The 17,545-nt window shown below is 65.1% G+C and overlaps 1 protein-coding gene and 1 long non-coding RNA gene across 2 annotated transcripts; one reads left to right on the plus strand and one right to left on the minus strand.

Annotated features, from left to right (window-relative positions):
* On the minus strand, positions 1,353–12,121 carry CAPN10 (calpain 10). The gene is made up of 12 exons (XM_018040030.1): positions 11,831–12,121; positions 9,564–9,695; positions 8,164–8,360; positions 7,260–7,477; positions 6,065–6,206; positions 5,536–5,702; positions 5,081–5,301; positions 4,382–4,584; positions 3,891–4,146; positions 2,341–2,540; positions 1,906–1,951; positions 1,353–1,662 (listed from the first exon to the last, which is right to left on the minus strand). Exons 1-12 carry the CDS (start codon positions 11,954–11,956, stop codon positions 1,633–1,635), a joined length of 1,938 nt encoding a protein of 645 aa, XP_017895519.1. The 5' UTR covers positions 11,957–12,121; the 3' UTR covers positions 1,353–1,632.
* On the plus strand, positions 12,237–16,696 carry LOC108633867. The gene is made up of 2 exons (XR_001917213.1): positions 12,237–16,063; positions 16,322–16,696. It is a non-coding gene; the product is annotated as an uncharacterized LOC108633867 (long non-coding RNA).

The raw sequence follows: 17,545 nt of genomic DNA on the forward strand, positions 1-17,545 counted from the left end.
CTTCCCTTGTAAACATCCTGCACCCCAAACTTGTCTCAGCGTCAGCCTCTGTGGTCTGAGAAGAGGTGATACCGTGTGGTCTGGAGCTGGGTCACCCACTGGCCCTGGGGGCAGGGAGGTGGTGGTCCTGGCACGGGGTGGTCTCGTCCTGTCCTGGCGCCGTTTGACCGGGTGGATTGGGGAGGGGCTGGGGGACAGTGGGTTTGAGATGCAGGGACAGGAGCAGCTGCAGGGGATGGGCCAGGAAGCTGGGGCCAGGGGTGAGGCCGCCGCTGGCCTTGAGGGGAGCAGCCCCAGAGCAGGGCGGGAGCAGGCCTGGGCCTGCTGACTTGCAGAGGGGGTCGGGCCCCAGAGGAAGGCCGCCTCCCCCAATGAGTGTGCACAACAGACTCCCCACCTGCTGCCACCACCAGGCCCGCAGACCCTTGCTCCGTGGCTGTGCTCAGGGAGGGGTGGGGAGGGCCAGGCCGCAGGCACTCAGGCCTGCAGCTGACACTGCCCCCGCGCTGTGGCGGGACACAGCGAGCCGCTGACCATGGACCCCTGCCAAGACCGCTCACGGTGTGCGGTGGGGTCACTTCCTGGTCTCCAAGCATGAAACTGGGATGGCCTCGTGCAGACATCCAACTCCCTCTCTGAGGTTGGAGGGCAGGCAGGAAGGCCAAGGGTGAGACTGACGCCTCTGCCCCGCCCCCCAGACGACAAATCACAGACCGTACCTTGGGGAGGGTGGGGACGGGGACCCCCTCAAGGCGCTGAAGCTGCGGGATGGTCCCCTCAGGGGCAGTGGTCCCACCCTATCTCCCCGACTCAGAATCGGGGTTTCCAGAGCATGCAGCCTGCTCCCAGGGAGCCGCAGGCTAGTGGTGCGGCAGCCCCTCCCAGGAAATGACGTTGTAACTCGGGACAAGGAGCCCAACAGGGCAGGCACCCCGACCACGGTGACAATGCGGTGCGGAGTCGGGGGACGCGTGGGGACAGGAGACACGCCAGGCCAAGGTCAGGGCCCCCACTCCAAAGGGGTTAGGGGTTTGGGGGCCCGGGGTCGAGGCCTGCAGGGACACCCCCGCCGAGTCACGAGCAGAGGGCTGCACCCTGCAGCTCCGACACGGCCACTGGGCAGCATCCACCCCTGAGCGCCACTGGCCAGGAGACAGGAGACTGGACACGGTTGGAGGGGGGACCTGTGTGGATGGAAACCCTCCAGCTCCCACCCAGGACCTTCCCTGCGCCCACCTTCTCACCACCCACCACCTCCTCCCCTCACCAGCCCTGCCCGGCTCCGCATCACCCCCCGAGTGTCAGTGGCCGGTGTGAGCCCCCACCTACTCCTGCCGGCCACCTGAACCCGCTGGACACTGCTCGGTGCTCGTGTTTATTTATAAACTGGATCCTAAAAACGTTTCTAACAAATAGTTCAAACAAGGTGTGTCCCGACACGTTCCATCCGCTGTATGGCCTGTTTCCCGGGCAGTGGAGAGACCACGTGGAGGATTCCGGGAGGCTCAGCCACAAGGTCCCTGGTGCCCGCCTGGGCTCTTCCCGCGGCTCCTGCTAGACTGCAGGGCTGCTGCTCCTGGGACACGCGCAGGCCGGCCGCCGTGGGTCACCAGAGCACACAGGGTCAGCTGCTCAGGCTTTCATCACCGCCATGAAGGAGGCCTGCGGATGGAGGGCGTGAGGGCTGGGAGGCGCTGCCCCGGCTGGCGGGAGACGACCAGCCTCCTCACCTACTGCGGGGCTGCCACCACCCTGAGAATCTCTGCCTGGGGCTCCTGGGGGGGACGAGGGCCCCTCCTGTCCGAGGGCCCAGCCTAGCCTGTGGGGTGGCTGCTGGGAGGGTCTGGGAGGCAGCTAAGACCCCAGGGCACTGGGAGAGCCCTCCCCTCTGCACCCAACACGCACCTCCCGGAGGGGCTGCCCCAGCATCTCCTGGCTGTGAATGGAGCGCCTGCAGGAGAGGATGCCACTGTTACCCTGGGCTCCCCGCACCCTGGGGGCATGGGGTGGGGGCAGTGAGCTCCAGGCCCCTCACCCCAGGCCTCCCCGCACCCTGGGGGCATGGGGTGGGGGCAGTGAGCTCCAGTCCCCTCACCCCAGGCCTCCCCGCACCCTGGGGGCATGGGGTGGGGGGCAGTGAGCTCCAGGCCCCTCATCCTGGGCCTCCCCGCACACTGGGGCGTGAGGCGTGGGGGGCAGTGAGCTCCAGGCCCATCGGCTCTCCTCCCACAGGCCTCGTGCTCTGCAGGACAGGTGTGCGGGTCGCTGGGAAAGAACCAGGGGTGGGGGTGCTGGGGACACACCCCACACCCACACACAGCCGCGTGCACAGGCGCCCACCTGTCGATTCTGGTCTCCACGGTCACCGTAAAGGCGCCCTCTGTGTCTGGCAGGTAGGTGGAGGGCACGATGCGATAGGTGCCGGCGGGCAGGTGGCAGAGCCGGCTCACCTCCTGGGCGTAGCAGTGCGGCACGCAGCTCAGCAGAGGCTCCTGCAGCAGCAGGGAGGATGCGTCCTGGCCCCCGCCGTCTGCTGGAACCTGGGGGAGGCCGGGGCTCAGACAGCAGGCCCGCTTGTGGGTGACTGGACTGGCTGCGGCCGCCAGAACCGCAAAGGCCTGTCCCCTTCCTGCAGCCTTGACCCGGCTTCCTTCCTGGCAGGGCCGCCCTGGCTGGGGACAGCCGGCAGTCGGCCTGGCCCTTGTCACACGCCAGGCTGCTCACTGGGCCCCACTGCCCACGCGGCCCTGTGCCCAGTGACCTGAAGAAGCGCTGCCGTGCTGGCTGCCCCAGGCGGGCATCTCACTGTCCATGCTCTGGCCCTTCTCTCGAAGTCCCTGGGGACCTCCCCCGGGTGGCCTGGGTGGAGCACGGCCAGTGTGTCAGCAGCCCAAGAGCACAGGAGCTTCTTGAGGAGAGCCGCCCCCAAGGCCCCACGACAGCACGGCTCTGGGCCACCTTCTGCCCACACCCTCCTCGGGGCACCGGCCCCTGCCCAGCCCCATCCTCAAGCGGGGCCCCCAGAAGGGGTAGGGAGTTTGTGACCTCTGGCACTTCACCTCCCCCCCAATACTCCAACTGCAGGTCTGCAAAGGACGTCCTGCCTGTATTTCAGGGCAGACTGAGGCCGGGAAGGCACTCTGGGTGGTGCTGTGACTCCCGGGCCATCTCGCGGCCGCCTGCCACCCAACCCTGGGTGGCCCCAGGACCCAGGGCCAGTCTGCCCTCTGTGGGGCCCCGGCTCCCGGCCACGTGGGGCTGGGGAAATGGCACTCTCTCCCGAGAGCCTCCCTCCTCTCCTGCTGGGGACTTGGCCCGCCTTGAGCTCCTGGGCTCTGAGCGCCTCGGGCCGCGCTCTACGCTTCCTTTCTGACCCAGAAGCGCTCACGGGCAGGTAGAGCATCTGTCTGTCCTGTCTGGGGCGGTGTGGGCTGCCCCTCCCTCCCTGCTTGTCCCCACGAGCCGAGGCCCCCGCTGGTCCAGGCACTAGGTGGGTGGGGGCCGGGGACTCATGTGGCCTTCGGGAGGCTCCCGCTCAACCCTGTGCCCAGCGCACCCTGTGGGGGCTCCTGGCTGCAGGCACAGTTCTGGGGGCAGCTCAGGACTCAGGGGGGCTTCCCTGGTGGCTCAGCTGGTAAAGAATCCGCCTGCAATGCAGGAAACCTGGGTTCGATCCCAGGGTTGGAAACACCCCCTGGAGAAGGGAAAGGCTACCCTCTCCAGTATTCTGACCATGAGAATCCAGGTCGCAGAGTTGGACACAACAGAGCCCCCTTTCACACCGCACACAGGACCCAGCGTCCAGCTGCTCTGAGCCCAGGTGCGGACAAGCCTGCCTGGCTGCCGGTGCCCCCGCGCCCCCGGCCCCGCGCGCCGCGCCCGCCGCCTGCCTGGAAGACGTGGAAGCCGATGGGGAGGCACTGGTGGTCGCAGCAGTGCTGGCGCAGGGAGATGCGCACGCAGCGCGGGCCCGCGCCCGCCGGCACTGACAGCGGGAAGCGGGGGTTGCTGGCGTACGAGGCGAAGTTGCGGCTGCCCCCCGCGGTCTGGCCGGCTCTCCAGGAGCCCCGCAGCCGCACAGTCTCCCACTCGCCCGCCGGCGGCGCCTCCCGGCGGCCGGGGCTTGGGGCGGCCATCTGGACGGCGCTGCGGGGATGAGCAAGAGGGGCTGGTGAGCGAGGCGCCAGCAAGGGACTGCCCCGCCCCTCCGCCCCGCCCCCTCCGCCCCGCCCCGCCCCCTCCGCCCCGCCCCGCCCCCTCCGCCCCGCCCCGCCCCCTCCGCCCCGCCCCCTCCCTCCGCCCCGCCCCGCCCCCTGCCCGCCCCGCCCCGCCCCGCCCCCTGCCCGCCCCGCCCCGCCCCCGCCCCCTGCCCGCCGCTCACCTGAGGGCGACTCTCCCGGTGGAGAAGACGCGGAGCAGGAACCGCCCTGGCGCGTCCTTCAGGAAGGTGCTGGGCACGGCCAGGTAGAAGCCCGGGCCGAGCTCACAGTGCAGGTGCACCTCGCGGTCGTAGGCATGGCACGCGGTGCCCGCCACGGGCGGCGCCGACAGGGCCCTGGGCAGGTTGACCCGCCGCTTCTCCACCTGCAGGAAGGCCCCGGGGCGCCCGTCAGAGCCGGAGGCCCCCCGGGAGTACCCAGGCCTTCGGGTCCCTCCCTGAGAACCTGTAGCTGCGTCCCACGTGAGACACACGTGCCGGTAAAGACCCGTGGCTGACACCACCTAGGCCTGTCAGGCTTGCCAGCAAGGCGGTGACCCACGAACTGGGACCTCCCATCCGCTCTGGAGGGAGGGGGCTCAGGGAGCGGACAGGAGCTCCCAGGGGCACGTGGGCAGCAGCAGAGCCCGGCGCTGGCCGGGACCGCCCCTGGAGCCCTCCCAGCAGCTCTGCTCACAGGAGGGGCCCCCCCAGCCAGGCTGCTTCCCTGTTTGCCTTTGGCCAGAAGACACAGCCAGGCCCGGGGAGGGAGGCACATCCTGTGGACTCAGATCTGACGGGGTAGGGGTGGAAAGGGGACTTCGGGGGCTCCGGGGGCTCAGGCCTCCACGTCCCACGGGGCAGGGTGCCAGGTGGGGCTACCTTCCAGAGGTGCAGGCCCACAGCCTGGTAGTCTCTGCCCGGGCGGCCAGCTGTGCGCACCCGGGGCCTCTGCAGGACGCCCAGGTACACCTCGCTGGGCTCACAGACCCGCAGCCAGAACTTGGGGTTGCTGGGGAAGCCGCTGTTGTTCCGGCAGCCTCCTGCAGACTGGCCCTTGACCCAGGCCCCGGGCAACTCCTGAGTGTGGCACAGCACCTTTCCTGGGCGGGAATACACTGCTCAGACACGGGGACGGGGTCCCCCTCGCCCCCAGCCCCACCTTGACGTCAGGACCCCTGCCCCATGAGGACACCCCACCCGGCCACCTGTCCCCTCCGGGGCAGCGGGGATGGGACCATTGCTCCGCCCTCGAGAGAAGCGGGGGGGGGGCAAGAGTGGAGTCGGGGGGCCCGCCCCCCTTCAGAGGGCGGGCGGTCTGCTCGGGCCTCCCTCACCTGAGTGCAGGCTCTGCAGGTGGCCAGCCTCCGTGCTGGGGAAGCCGATGGTGACCTCGTCAAACTCCCGCAGAAACTCGTCCTCCTCCACCCAGAACTCCCCGTCCTGCAGCTGCGACAGCAGCTCGGCCTGGGCCGCCGGCTCCACCTGGCTCCATCCTTCACCGCTGCAAGGAACCCCCTTCAGCGGAGAGGAAGCCCGGGAGCAAGAGCCCACCTGCAGCCCAGGGGCCATCCTCCGTCCGTGGGTGCCCTCAGGACAGGCCCCGCCCCTCAGCGTCGCTGGGGTCCCGGGGTCCAGCAGGATGCCAGCCTCCCAAGGCCATCCGGGGCCCTGCACAGAGCAGGCGGCCCACAAGCAGGTGCCAAGGGGGCCTTGCTGGAGGCCAAGCAGGCGCTGTCCTGACCCTGGTCCAAGCCGAGGGCACTGGGCACGCACCATCGAGACGGCTCTGGGCCACGGCGGCCCTGCCCCACCCCACGGCCCACCGCAGGCAGAGGGAGGCCCAGAGCGCCCACGTGCACTCACCCCTCCCTCCAGGGCCCCTGCCAGCACCGCCGGCCCCAGGGGTTCTGAATGCGCAGCAGCAGGACACTCCGGCCAGCCCGATCCTGGAGCTCGTGCAGATCCGACACAATGAAAGCATGAAACTCGCCCAGCTCCCGGGTCCCTGGGGGAGGAACAGCCGCAAAGTCCACACTGAGCGGACACACAGCCCACCCAGCTGCACTGCACGGGCGCTATATCCTGACCATGGCGGGCAAGCCAGCTGGGGCGTGACTGTATCCTGACCACGGTGCGCAAGCCAGCTGCGGCGTGACTGTATCCTGACCACGGCGCGCAAGCCAGCTGGGGCGTGACTGTATCCTGACCACGGCACGCAAGCCAGCTGGGGCGTGACTGTATCCTGACCACGGCGGGCAAGCCAGCTGGGGCGTGACTGTATCCTGACCACGGCGCGCAAGTCAGCTGGGGCGTGACCTGATCCAGCGTGGGGCCACTGGGAGCGCCTGGCCTCGGATTTGGGCTTGGCTGCCACCAGTCCTGCTAACCATTGCCTTCTCTGGGCCTTGGTCCTCGCCCAGATGACACTTGGGACAAAAGTCCGTTACAAAAACACTCTTAAATATGAAAGCAATTGTGCACGAAGATGCTCACTGCAATGTCATCTCTAACAGTGTGAGACTGGAAACACCGTAAATATCGACACTAAGGGACGGATTCAGAAAAACACAGCAGATACAGGGATTAAGCAGCATCCTGACAAAGGCCACGCGGTGCACAGAGTGATACGTAACACAGGACACGAGCGTCTCACGAAGAAGACAGCTGAGAAAGGCCACCAAGTCAGGGTGGTCAAGCTTGGGTGACTTTTTCTTTCAACAGACTTGCTTCGTGAGCACGTGTATCACTACCATGGAAACCTGAGCGCTGGTTTTGCCCGGTCGGCAGCTGTGCCAGAGATGGTGCCACCACTCTGCATGCCTGGGACCCCAGTGCAGACGCCCTCTCGCCCTGGAGGCCAGTGCCGGTCAAGGGAAGGCGGGACACTGCCCTCCGGAGAAGGGTGGTCAGGAGGGAAGGGCACACCTGGGACCCCAGCTCTGAGGACAGAAGTCCTCTCTCGACCCAGTCCCAACAGGACCCGAGTTCCAAGCTCCAGCAGGAGCCAGCAAGGGCTCAGGTGAGCAGGCCCGCGAGGCCGCCACCCGCTCCACCCTACCTGTCCTGGGGCCGAGCACCGAGCAGCTCAGCAGACAGCGGTCCTTCAAGCTGAGCAGCTGCCGGCAAGTCCTGCGCTCCGTGCCGCGGGGCCTGTCCTGCTGGCCACTGGATCCAGCCACGTCCTTCAGGTTCCACCTTTCGGCCAGGCCACCAGTGAGGTCCACCAGGGCGTCTGCCACCTGCCCCGCCCACAGCTGTTCATAGGAGCCGTGGACCCTGGGGAGACAGCCAGGCGGCGTGAGGCCTGGCACTGGGCCCCCAGGCCTCCTGCCCCCCTGGCCTGCCTCTGACCCACCTGCATCACCTCTCTTTCCACCCCGCCCTGTCCCCACCACGTCCAGGCACAAGCTCGCCTCCAGGGCACAATGCCCATGCAGGCACCAGCAGAGCGGGCACAGTGGCCGTGGGCACCCACCCCTCCACCTCTCGTGATCAAGGCCCTGGGCCCGACGGGAGGCTGATGGAGGGGCTCACTCCTGCCGCAAAGGCCCACCTCCCGACCCAGCCTCCTTCAGCACGACCACCAGCGAGCGCGTCCAAAGAGGGCATCCATGGTCTCAGGACCACGACAGACAAGCCTGACGCCTCGGATGCCTCACTCCTTCCCAGCGACCTGCAGAGAGGCCGCCCGTCCCCAGAGAACCAGGTGGACAGAGAGACTTGTCTCGCTTAGGTTTAAGGAAAGAGAGGACAACATACACCCTCTCTCTAGAGGTGACGCTCCCGTGCCTGACTGTGACATGAGGGCAGGGCGAGGGTACAGCAGCCCATGGGCCAAGCCTCAGAGCTGCGGTCTCTGGACGGGCCAGCCCACCCTGGAGGCCCTCAGAGCCCACAAGGGCACTGCGGCCCGGGACCCCCACCCGCCTGCCCGACCGGCCCATCCACGCCGGCTGGCGTACTTGGCGTAGACCTTCTCCAGCAAGGGGAGCCAGAACACGTCCTCTCTCTGGCACCGGGAGAAGCAGAGTCTCCCTGCAAGACAAGGCAGACGGTCATCCACGGTCACCTCCACCCAGCGTCCAAACTGCCAGACTCGACAGGTGAAGGAGCCCCGGTACGTCTGGTCGAGCCAGCTCGGCTGTCCTGGAGGGAAGACCTAGCGTGCGTGGGGGGAGGCAAAAGGAGACGGTGAGAGAAGGCCCAGGCGGCGCGTCCCGGCCCTGGCCAGAGCGTGACTGCGCCAGACGCTGCCCCCCCCAGGCACGCGCCTCACTGTCCGGCTCGTGCGAACACCACTTGGGGGACAGAAGGTCACAGACCTTCCAGTGAAAGGTGCCAGGGCCACTGTGAGCGACCGGTGCCTCCCAAAGCTCTAGCCAGCCATCATGAGCTCACGTCCCCTGGTAGCACGGGCCCTGAGTCCACGGCAAGCGTGACTTCAGAGGCCTGCATGGCGGAGGTGGCAGCTACCCCAGCTGGAGCCTGGGTACTCAGTGCCACCAGCGCCCGGCCCGTGCTCACGGCTGGGGCTGCGACTCTGGCCCAGGGCTGAGACAGGAGGGGGTCTGCACCCAGACAGCCCCATTGCATCCCGGCTCTGCCCTTGTCAGCTGGGACGTGACCATGGTTTCAGCGCCTCATTTGTAAGAGGGGGTCCAGGCCAGCAAGGCCTGTGAGAATGAAAGCTGGCAACTGTGGTGGGCTTGGCCCAGCACGGGGACATGGGGGCCGCTGGGAAAGGGGTCAACACTGCTGCTTTCACTGGCCACACTCAGCCAGGCCGCGAGCGCTCCTGGGGAAGGAGTCTGAGTAGCCTCCTATTCCTGTGGGGTCCACCTACATTTGAGACAGTTCTAACCACCTTTTGCCAATTGATATTCAAAATCTATAAGAAGAGAGAACAACCACCCCAACTAGCCAGGAAACTTACTCCAAACGAGCACAGGGTCCCTCAACTGTCCCTCTCCTACTTTGGGCTGGCACGCTTGTCTTTTCCTTCCAAATGCCTGCCTGGGACTCCCCTGGTGGTCGGGGGCTAAACCTTCGTGCTCCCAACTCAGGGGGCTTGGATTTAATCCCTGGTCAAGGAACTACATCCTACATGCTGCAACTAAAACCCAGTGCCGTCAAATTAAAACACATATGTACACGTGCGTGTGCGCACATGTGTCACACACACGCGGCTGGCCCAGGGCTTGGGAGATAGTGGAGCAGGGGCAGCAGAAAGCGCCCTGCCAGCCCCTGTGGGGGAGGGGGCCGCCGGGCCTGATGGCGGAGCCCCCTCCCCACCCTGCTTCCTTCCTACGGGTCACACAGGAAGAGAGAGGAGGAGAGGAGGCCGCGGGCGGCAGGCAGACACCTGGTCCAGGAGGTGGCGGCTCTTCTGCAGGGCGGCGCAGGCACACAGGAACCAACAGTCCCCCAGCAGCCCTTGCTTCACCTGCCCTTCCTGCGGGCTACCTGCAAACAGCCGGGGCGTGGCGCAGATTTCCTGAAATAAAGAAAATCGTCCAGAGTGACATCGTGCTTGGGGGCTGGCCGGGAAACCAAGAGCAGAGGCCCCGTGTGACAGGGTCGGGGAGGAGCTCTTCTGGTCATCCACGCTGCCTAAGAGGGCACAGGAAATGGCTGGCCTCTTGCAGCCGGTACCCGTCAGCCCCTCCAGGCTGTACATCAGCCTGTCCAGCTTGGATTCTGGGCTCCCTGTCTCCGCCCACTTTCCTTGATTGGCACCCCCCCAACTCTGGACAAATCCCACCACCCTCTTTGTGGAACAGTGAAATGTTGGTCTAGAAAACGGTTTCCCTTTAAATTCACAAAGGCAGGTCTCAAGGGGGTCTTCCGTACTGCTTCTCTACAAGGCTCAGCTCTCCACACCCCAGACGAGTTGACCTTCCTCCTGCTCTCCTCACAACACCCAGGTCCCTCTGAGCAGTGGCCGTGCCCAGGGCCCCACCAGAAGCCCTCTGACCTGACCCCTGCTGCTCTCAGTGTCTGAGTCCATACACGCCCCCGACCTCCCCCAGCCCTGCAGGCGGGACCCCACCAGCACAGGCCTGGGAGAGCGGGCCCGCCGCCCCTGGGAGAGGGGGCCCGCCGCCCCTGGGAGAGCGGGCCTGCCGCCTCTGACACACTGTCCCTGGGCACTGCTTCCATCTCCTCCGAGAGCTGCTTCCCCCACTTCCTTCCTCCCTCCCGTTTCTTACAACACCCTTGCTTCCGAGCAGGCCCACAGCCCCAAAACCGCTCTGCATCAGTATCACCTCCGAGTCGTCACCTCCCACGGGCATCCTCTGTGCTCCTCTTTCCTGACACAGTGGCATCAGAACTGCAGCTCCCCCGTGCCCAACAGCCCCCCTCCCGGAATCCACAACTCCACTGTGCTCTGCCTGTCCTCTCCCCTCGCTGCCTGCTGCTTCTCAAGTCTGCTTGTCAAGGCACCTGCGGTTCCTTAAGGCTTGATTCCAAGCTGTCTCTTCTTCTCTGCCCCTACTTTCTCCGAGATGCCCTCCCAGACTCCAGACAGTAAGCCATCTGTTCCGTCCCTGTTCCCAGGAGCATCATCTAACCCCGCTCCTCCTGAGCTCCTGGCTGTCACACCCACTTGCCTACCATCAGCTCCGCTTGAACCTGTGAGAGCAAAACCCAAGCCTACACTTCCAGCCCACCTCCCGTTTCTGCAGCGTATCAGCCAGGACCCCCACCCCCCAGGTGCTCAGGCTAGAAATCTAGAAGTTCTTGATCCCCCCTTCATCCTCACTCTCTACTTCCAGTTGGTCACGGAGACCTATGACTCCTGGCTTGGGCATCTCCCTTAAACCCGCCCACGCCAGAGCCCCGCCTGAGGCTGCTGCACTGGTCTGAGCCCCTGCCTCTTTCTGCAGGACCACTGCAACGGGCACCTGCACTCTTGCCCTCTGCACACCCGGCCAAAGAGGGAGCTTCTTAAAACATAAACCCAACCCAATCACTCCTCTGCTAAAAGCACCCTAATGGTCTCCACTGGCCCTGCTGATCAGGCTTGTGGCCTCTTGGCACCTCCATGGCAAACAGGCCTTTGGTGCTGTCCAAGGAAAGCCAGTTCTGGCTCTCTTCCAGGGCGGGTGCATGCCGAGGTCTCCACAAGGTTGCTCTGGGGACAGCCTTATTCAGGGGATACTCCATTTCTCAAGCTATCAGCATAGCACACTGGGCCGGAACATGCCTCTAAATTGCCACCTTGAGATGTTTACACCTGAAAGGGCATGAGGTTCACCACACGAGCGTGCAGAACAAAACGGCAGTGGCTCTGCAGGCTCAGTCTGGCCCTTCCAGAGGAGCAGGAGAAACAGAACAAGGCCGCTTGTGATCAGAAGAGTCCTACAGACTAGAAGCCCTTCACAGGAGACCCAAGTGGGGCTGAGTTTGCCGTGTGCCGCAGCCCCCAGCTCGCGGGGCCGTGAATCCCCTGCAGAAGCGAGCGCTCTCAGGTGGGGGCTGTGAGCTCGGTCCAGCACACTCGGAGCTGGCTGAGGGGTGGGCTGGGGAGCCCTCTCCTGAGGACAGCGGGAAGCGGGCCTGGAAACGCGGCGCCAGACCCCTGAGAGCCCCGCGCGCCACCCCCCTCCCCGCCCCCGCCCGCCCCACCTGGGGCCGTCTCCAGGTGATCTCCTCCCGGAACTGGGCCAGCGGCGTGGAGAAGCTGGAGAAGAGCGAGGAGTCCGAGGCCGGGAAGGCGGCGTCGCGGAAGAGCTCCTTGGCCGGCGCCCGCATCTTGGGCACCCCGGGCGCCCATCTGCAGCCCGTGACCCGGTGCCGAACGCAGCCGAGCGGGCGCGCGGCCCCGGAGGGAAGGGCGAACCGGCCGCGCGCGGTCCCACTTGCCCGCACCCACTCGCCCGGCCCGGCTCGGCCCCCCGGCCCCCCAGCCCCGCTGCACCCCCAGCAGCCCCCGGCCCGGGTGCACCCCCGCCCCGTCGCCCCGGTAACCGTCGTCCCAGCAACCAACCAGGCGCGGCGCTCCTGGTCACGTGGCAGGATGGCCCCTCCTCCGGGCGCCGGAAGTCGCGTCTCCGAGCCGCGCGGTCGCGTCGGTTGTGCCTCTCCTTCCAGGGTTGGGGGCCGCGGGCCGCTTGGAGGTGTCTCAGCCGAGAGTCACGCCTGGGAGTCCGGCGCCGGCGTCTCCTCGAACGTGCGTGGTTCGGCCGGGGCGTGGGGACAGCCTCCTGAGGCTGAAGGGACCGGCGAGGCCGCCTCGGACGACGTCGAGCCTCGGACTACAGGTCCCAGCATGCCGCGCTGCCTCCCACAATGCACTTCTCCGGGCCCCGCCGCTGGGGTGTCTGGGAGCCAATTGGACGCCTTCGGGAGGGCCGGCTGTAGGCCGTGCGGTGTCCGCTGCCGCTGCGGCTGTGTGCTGGGGTCCGGGGAAGTGTGGCAGCCCCGGGACGGCCGTCCCAGGCCTGAGAGGCCGGCTGAGGTTAGACACCCTGGACCGTGAGTCGGCAGGCTGGAGCGCAGTGCTGGTTCCCAGACGGCCGGCCATCTAGGTGGTCCTGGAGGGCTGGACAGGGACCCGCTGGGCTTGCGGTTGCAGCTCATGGCCGCTCAGCGCTGCGGGTTGGTGAGGATGCCGACTTCAGGATCTGCTCGAGGAAACTGCCCTTCCTCGGGAAGGAGGGCAGGCAGCCACCCTGGCGCTTGTTGTCCGGCTGCCTCTCCAGGCCTGCTTCGCTGCAGCTGGACCCTTCACAGAGGGCCGCGCGGGGGCAGGTGGGGAGGACCCAATCCTCGGACAGCTCTCTGCTACCACCTGAAGCTCAGATTTCGCGCCCTCAGGCCGTCTTTGCTCAGACCCCGCATACGCAGGGTGGTCAGATCAGATCCCCACAGGCCCTCCCGCTGATGAGACACTGAGCCTGATCCAAGAACGCCCGCCGACCTTGCTCCAGAGCCTCCAGTGTGAGGCTGTGACAGCTGCGGCTCCTCCCTCTGAGGCCCCCATGGGGCCTGCATGAGGAGCAGCTGCTAGTGGTGATGTGACCTGGGCTACCTCGAACCCACCAGGCCCCAGCCCCTTGGTTTGGGGGCCTAGGGTCCTCATCTCTTCTGAAGTTCTGGAACCACAGCATCATCTGACATCTACCCCCTGCAAAGCTTACTTCATGACAGTTTACCCTGAAGCACTGACTCTTAACAGGAGATGTTTTATGGCAGGCTGGATGCTGCACCGTAGCTGGAGGGAGTCAGGAATGGCCCAGGAGCTGCCTCATGTGGGTGTCCTAAAGGATTAGGGGACAGATTTGGCTACCCTGGGGTGTTGCGCAACTGGTCTGCTCCAGGTAACACAAGGGTGGTTAGCAGATGAGCTGGGACCAGCCCAAGAACTGGAATCCCAGTGGGGGCCTCTGCTGGGCCTCTTAACCCTGGCTTGCAAGCTCTGGAGAGCAGGCAGCTTCCTGTGGGCACATCGGTGTCCAGGGCTGGGCTTATGCCCAGAGAAGCAGCAGGAGACAGTTGGTTTGGGGCAGGGAGCAGCCCACAACCGTAGGGACGAGTTTGTGACCAGCACTGAGATGGCTGAAGGCAGCTAGCTCTCCTGTCGGCCTGCCTGGCACAGCTCCTCCTGGGCCACACTTACCCGTGAGCCCTTCAGGGTCCCATTCCCCACCCCCTGGGTGTGAAGATGGCCAACTGGCCAGTTAGCAGCACTCTCCTCTCCTTCCTGGGCTCACCCCTGCACCCCTGCCTTGTGCAGAGTAGAGCATCTGGCTGGTGGGTAGAAGGAGGAGTTGGAAGCAGCCTGGACTGGGGATATGACCAGTTAACCCCAGTCTCCAGGCCCTGAGATGGGCAGTTACTTAGTCTGACCTCAGTCCTCAATGAGATGGGAACACCAGCTCCATGTTATCCCAGTGTTTGACGGGCACAAATGAGATAGCGGGAGGCCCCGTGGAGCTGAAAGAACTGACCTTGGGCCCCTCAGGTGAGGAAGCCTTGCTGGACTCGCAGCAGAACAACAGTGGGAAAAACACCTCGAGGCGGGCAGTTCGACGTGTTCTCTGTCGCTGGTGCATCTGCGTTGCAGGGCACTGTCAGGCACGTGCCCCACCAGAGGCAGCCAGGGAATCTGCCCGTGTCCTGGGCCTGTGGGCGGCGGGGCGCCTGTCCCTCTGGGCGGGGCCTTCCGTCTGGGACTCTCCTCCTGAGGGGACGGGACAGGTGAGAGGTCCCCCACCTGAGCAAGGCCTGGGCCCACGGGACCAGCCTCCACCACGTCTACTGCAGCAGGGCCAGGAGTCACCTAAGAAGGATCACCGGAGGCTGTGCCCCGCTGGGTGGCTTTCCAGGCTGCGCTCCAGGCCCCTGTCTGCAACTACAAACCCTGTGGTGCAAGGGCCCGGGCTGGGCTGAGGCTTGTGAGAAACCACCCTGGGCCCGGGCTAGGGGGCCGGTTGTCGGGGGTCATGGCCCTAGGCTGTGGGGAGCAGTCGTGAGCACCGGGGACGTGGACTGCTCCCCTGTGGGGTGGTGGTAGCTGGCGGGGGGAGGGGTTCTGGAAGCTCGGGTCTCTCCCCTGCCCGTCTGGAGGGTCCAGCTGAGCAGCCGTCCCAGGAGGGCCAGAACAAAGGCACCCGTGTCAGCCCCGTGGCCCCGTCAGTTCACAGAAGTGAGGAGGGTCCGCCCCGAGAGCAGGAGGGTCAGGCTCGTTTCACAGCGACGAGACGTGGAGTCTGTGTGGTCCTCACGCACCTCAGCGGTAGGTGTCACTGTCCCGTCTTACGACGAGGAACCTGGACTTAAATGGGAAGAGGCAGCAGCCCAGGACCCCACACAGCTATAGACGGACAGAGGCCAGGCAGTCCCAGGTCACTCTGCTCACGAGAGGAATGGATGCTTGCAGGGTGGTGTTTTAGATCAACCTTGGGGTTTTTTAACCTTGTTACAAATAATAGATGTTCTTACTGGAATTTCTGCCTGTTGCTCCGCAATGGTAATGTGTCCTTACATTTTATTACTAACACAATACAGATAATTTCTTCTGTTGACTTCCATCCCCCGGGACGACCGTTTTTCCAAGTGGGATGTTTTCTGCAGTGTGGGCGAGCCGTCACATTCACTTCAGGTCGTGGAGTCTGTGCCTCGCCGCTTGCTCATGCGTTTTTGAACAAGGGAGGTTTATCCAGGCCTGGCCGGTGGGCGGCTGTCCTCTCAGCACACTGCCCATGCCCCTCAATTGCCCTGCCTTGGCCTTCATCCTTCCAGGGTCTGGTCAGGGATTATTTAGAAAGTGGGAAAAAAAGAAACCTTAACAGCTGGCATCTGATTGCCCTTGGTGAAATGACAGCCTGTGTCAGGGAATACGCCCACCAGGTGGGTTAGGGAGGGTGCCCCCGGGTAAGGTGGCTCCAGGTGGCTTGGTCTGGCCATGGAGGGCTGATGGGCGGCTGGGGGGCAATGGCTGAGGAAGGGAGGGTGGCCTCCCGATGCGTGGAGGACGGGGATGCCTCCATCAGTTTGAGCGTCTCTGTAGGGGCAGGTCATGACCCCAGGTCTGGGGCGAGTCCCACTTCTTTCCCTGCGCACTGTCCCATCGTGGGGTCATTTGCTGATGCTAAGAGTGCTCTTTGTCTGCTGTTCCAGTCCGTGACCCCTCTTCTTCGTGACCATTCTTCCTAGTTTTCGTTTTTTAAGAATTGTCCCTTTAAAAACTTCCAGATCTTTGAGAGGTTCTTTGGCCCAAGTCCCGGTCATTTCACAAGTGCCTGTTCCTGGTTTCTCAACGCCCCCGCCTCCATGCGCGTGGCTGAGATGTCAGCACTACGCTTGTAAAGGCCTCCTCTGCTTGCTGTTAGCTCGGTTTCCTTGGGGATCAGTCTGGTGAGTGTTGGCCCTGCTGCACGTGGCCTATACGCTCCTGGGCGGGTGCCCGATTGGGTGGGCCTTGTCTTTTACATCTGACATTCCACTCAAGGCACCTGGCCTGAGGGGACTGGCCAGTGAGATGGGGGAGGGGAGAGAAGGCCTCCCAGGGCAAGGGTGCACCCCCAGGACAAGGCCTGCGGCGGACGCAGTCCCTGGACCCAGGCTCCAGGCCGCGTGGGCTCTCCACACACTGTCCCACTTTCCTGACCCCAGCAGGTCCGGTGCTCATGGCCACCCCCCTGGCTCCACTCTCCCGCCTGACTGCTCCCTTCTCTGCCCCCAGAATTCTGTCTCCTAGCACCGTGCCCCCAGCCCCTATGGCGGTCATTACTGCTGCTGGTGGAAACCCCCCACCTCCACGCGCCTGGTGGGAGTGGCCGTGTGGGCCAGTGTGAATGCTGTGGGCAGACGTGGCACATGGCCCCAGTATGTCCGATTGCCGGCCTGGGCCCCCCACACCCCCTTATCTCTGCCGAGATGCTACTGTCCATCAGCTGGGGCCCCTGAGGAACCAGTGATGGGAAGCCCACCCCCCGACCTGGCCTGGACAAGTGCCACAAGTGAGAAATAAACCTTCGCTGTTTAAAATGCTGGTGTCTGAAGTGTTTTCACTTGCCGAGGCTCAGCCATCAGCCCCCGAAGAGATGAGCGGCTCTGTCAGGACACAGGACACAGGCCTGTGGTGGGGTGGGGGGGTGCTGGCGGGAGCCCACCACTGGAGGCCGTGGTATGCAGCCGCAAAACATCTGGTAAGACTCAACCGTGATGACTCATGGGGCAAATGACGTCCAAAATAACTCGCAGGTCCGGTGCAAGGGGTTGGGAAACCTTGGCAGCACACGTCGGTCACAGGCTGTGTTTGGCAAGATACCACGTGGAAAAAGATGGGCTGAGAAAAACATCCCTAGGTTTGCAAAGCTGGGAGGAAAAGGAAAAGAGAAAGGCAGGAATGGCCCGGAGGGGAGGTCAGAGCCAGGATGGACTGTGGCAAGGATGCTGCCGAGGTGTTGGGGTCATCCCAGGGAGGCTGTGGGCTTGCCCCTGAGCCTCCCATCGTCAGGTGGGGCCCTGGGGGGCAAAACGTGGCCCCTGCCTGCTGAGCTGGGATCGGGACCTCAGGGGACCACAGTGCTTTTGAGGGCTGAACTGCCAAAGAAACCAACAGCCTAGGGCTACAGAGTGTGACTGGAGACCCGAGAACAGCCGTGGCAGGGAGGAGGCTAAGGAAGCAGGTCAGCCCCACGGAGGGCTTGGCCAGAAGACGGGAGGGTGGGCCCTTCCCAGGGCACAGCCGAGGGCTGCGGAGAGCCCAGGACTCGGGGGCCCAGGCCCATAGGCTCCAGTGCAGCTGCAGGCGGAGCTCCCGGGCCCCCGCTTCTCCCCACAGGGCTTCCCGCTCACCACGGCGGGGGACTAGCCCTCCCACTCCAAGTGTCT

Source organism: Capra hircus, chromosome 3 (assembly GCF_001704415.2).
Source record: "Capra hircus breed San Clemente chromosome 3, ASM170441v1, whole genome shotgun sequence".
Lineage (NCBI taxonomy): Eukaryota > Metazoa > Chordata > Mammalia > Artiodactyla > Bovidae > Capra > Capra hircus.

Bases quoted from the DNA above. Each gene is read 5' to 3' on its own strand.
- CAPN10 (XM_018040030.1), bottom strand. From the start codon at position 11,956: ATGCGGGCGCCGGCCAAGGAGCTCTTCCGCGACGCCGCCTTCCCGGCC. The intron at 4,147-4,381 runs GTGAGCGGCGGG...TCATCCCCGCAG, and splicing joins ACCGGGAGAGTCGCCCTCAG to CGCCGTCCAGATGGCCGCCC. The intron at 1,663-1,905 runs GTGCGTGTTGGG...CTCCATCCGCAG, and splicing joins TGGGGCAGCCCCTCCGGGAG to GCCTCCTTCATGGCGGTGAT.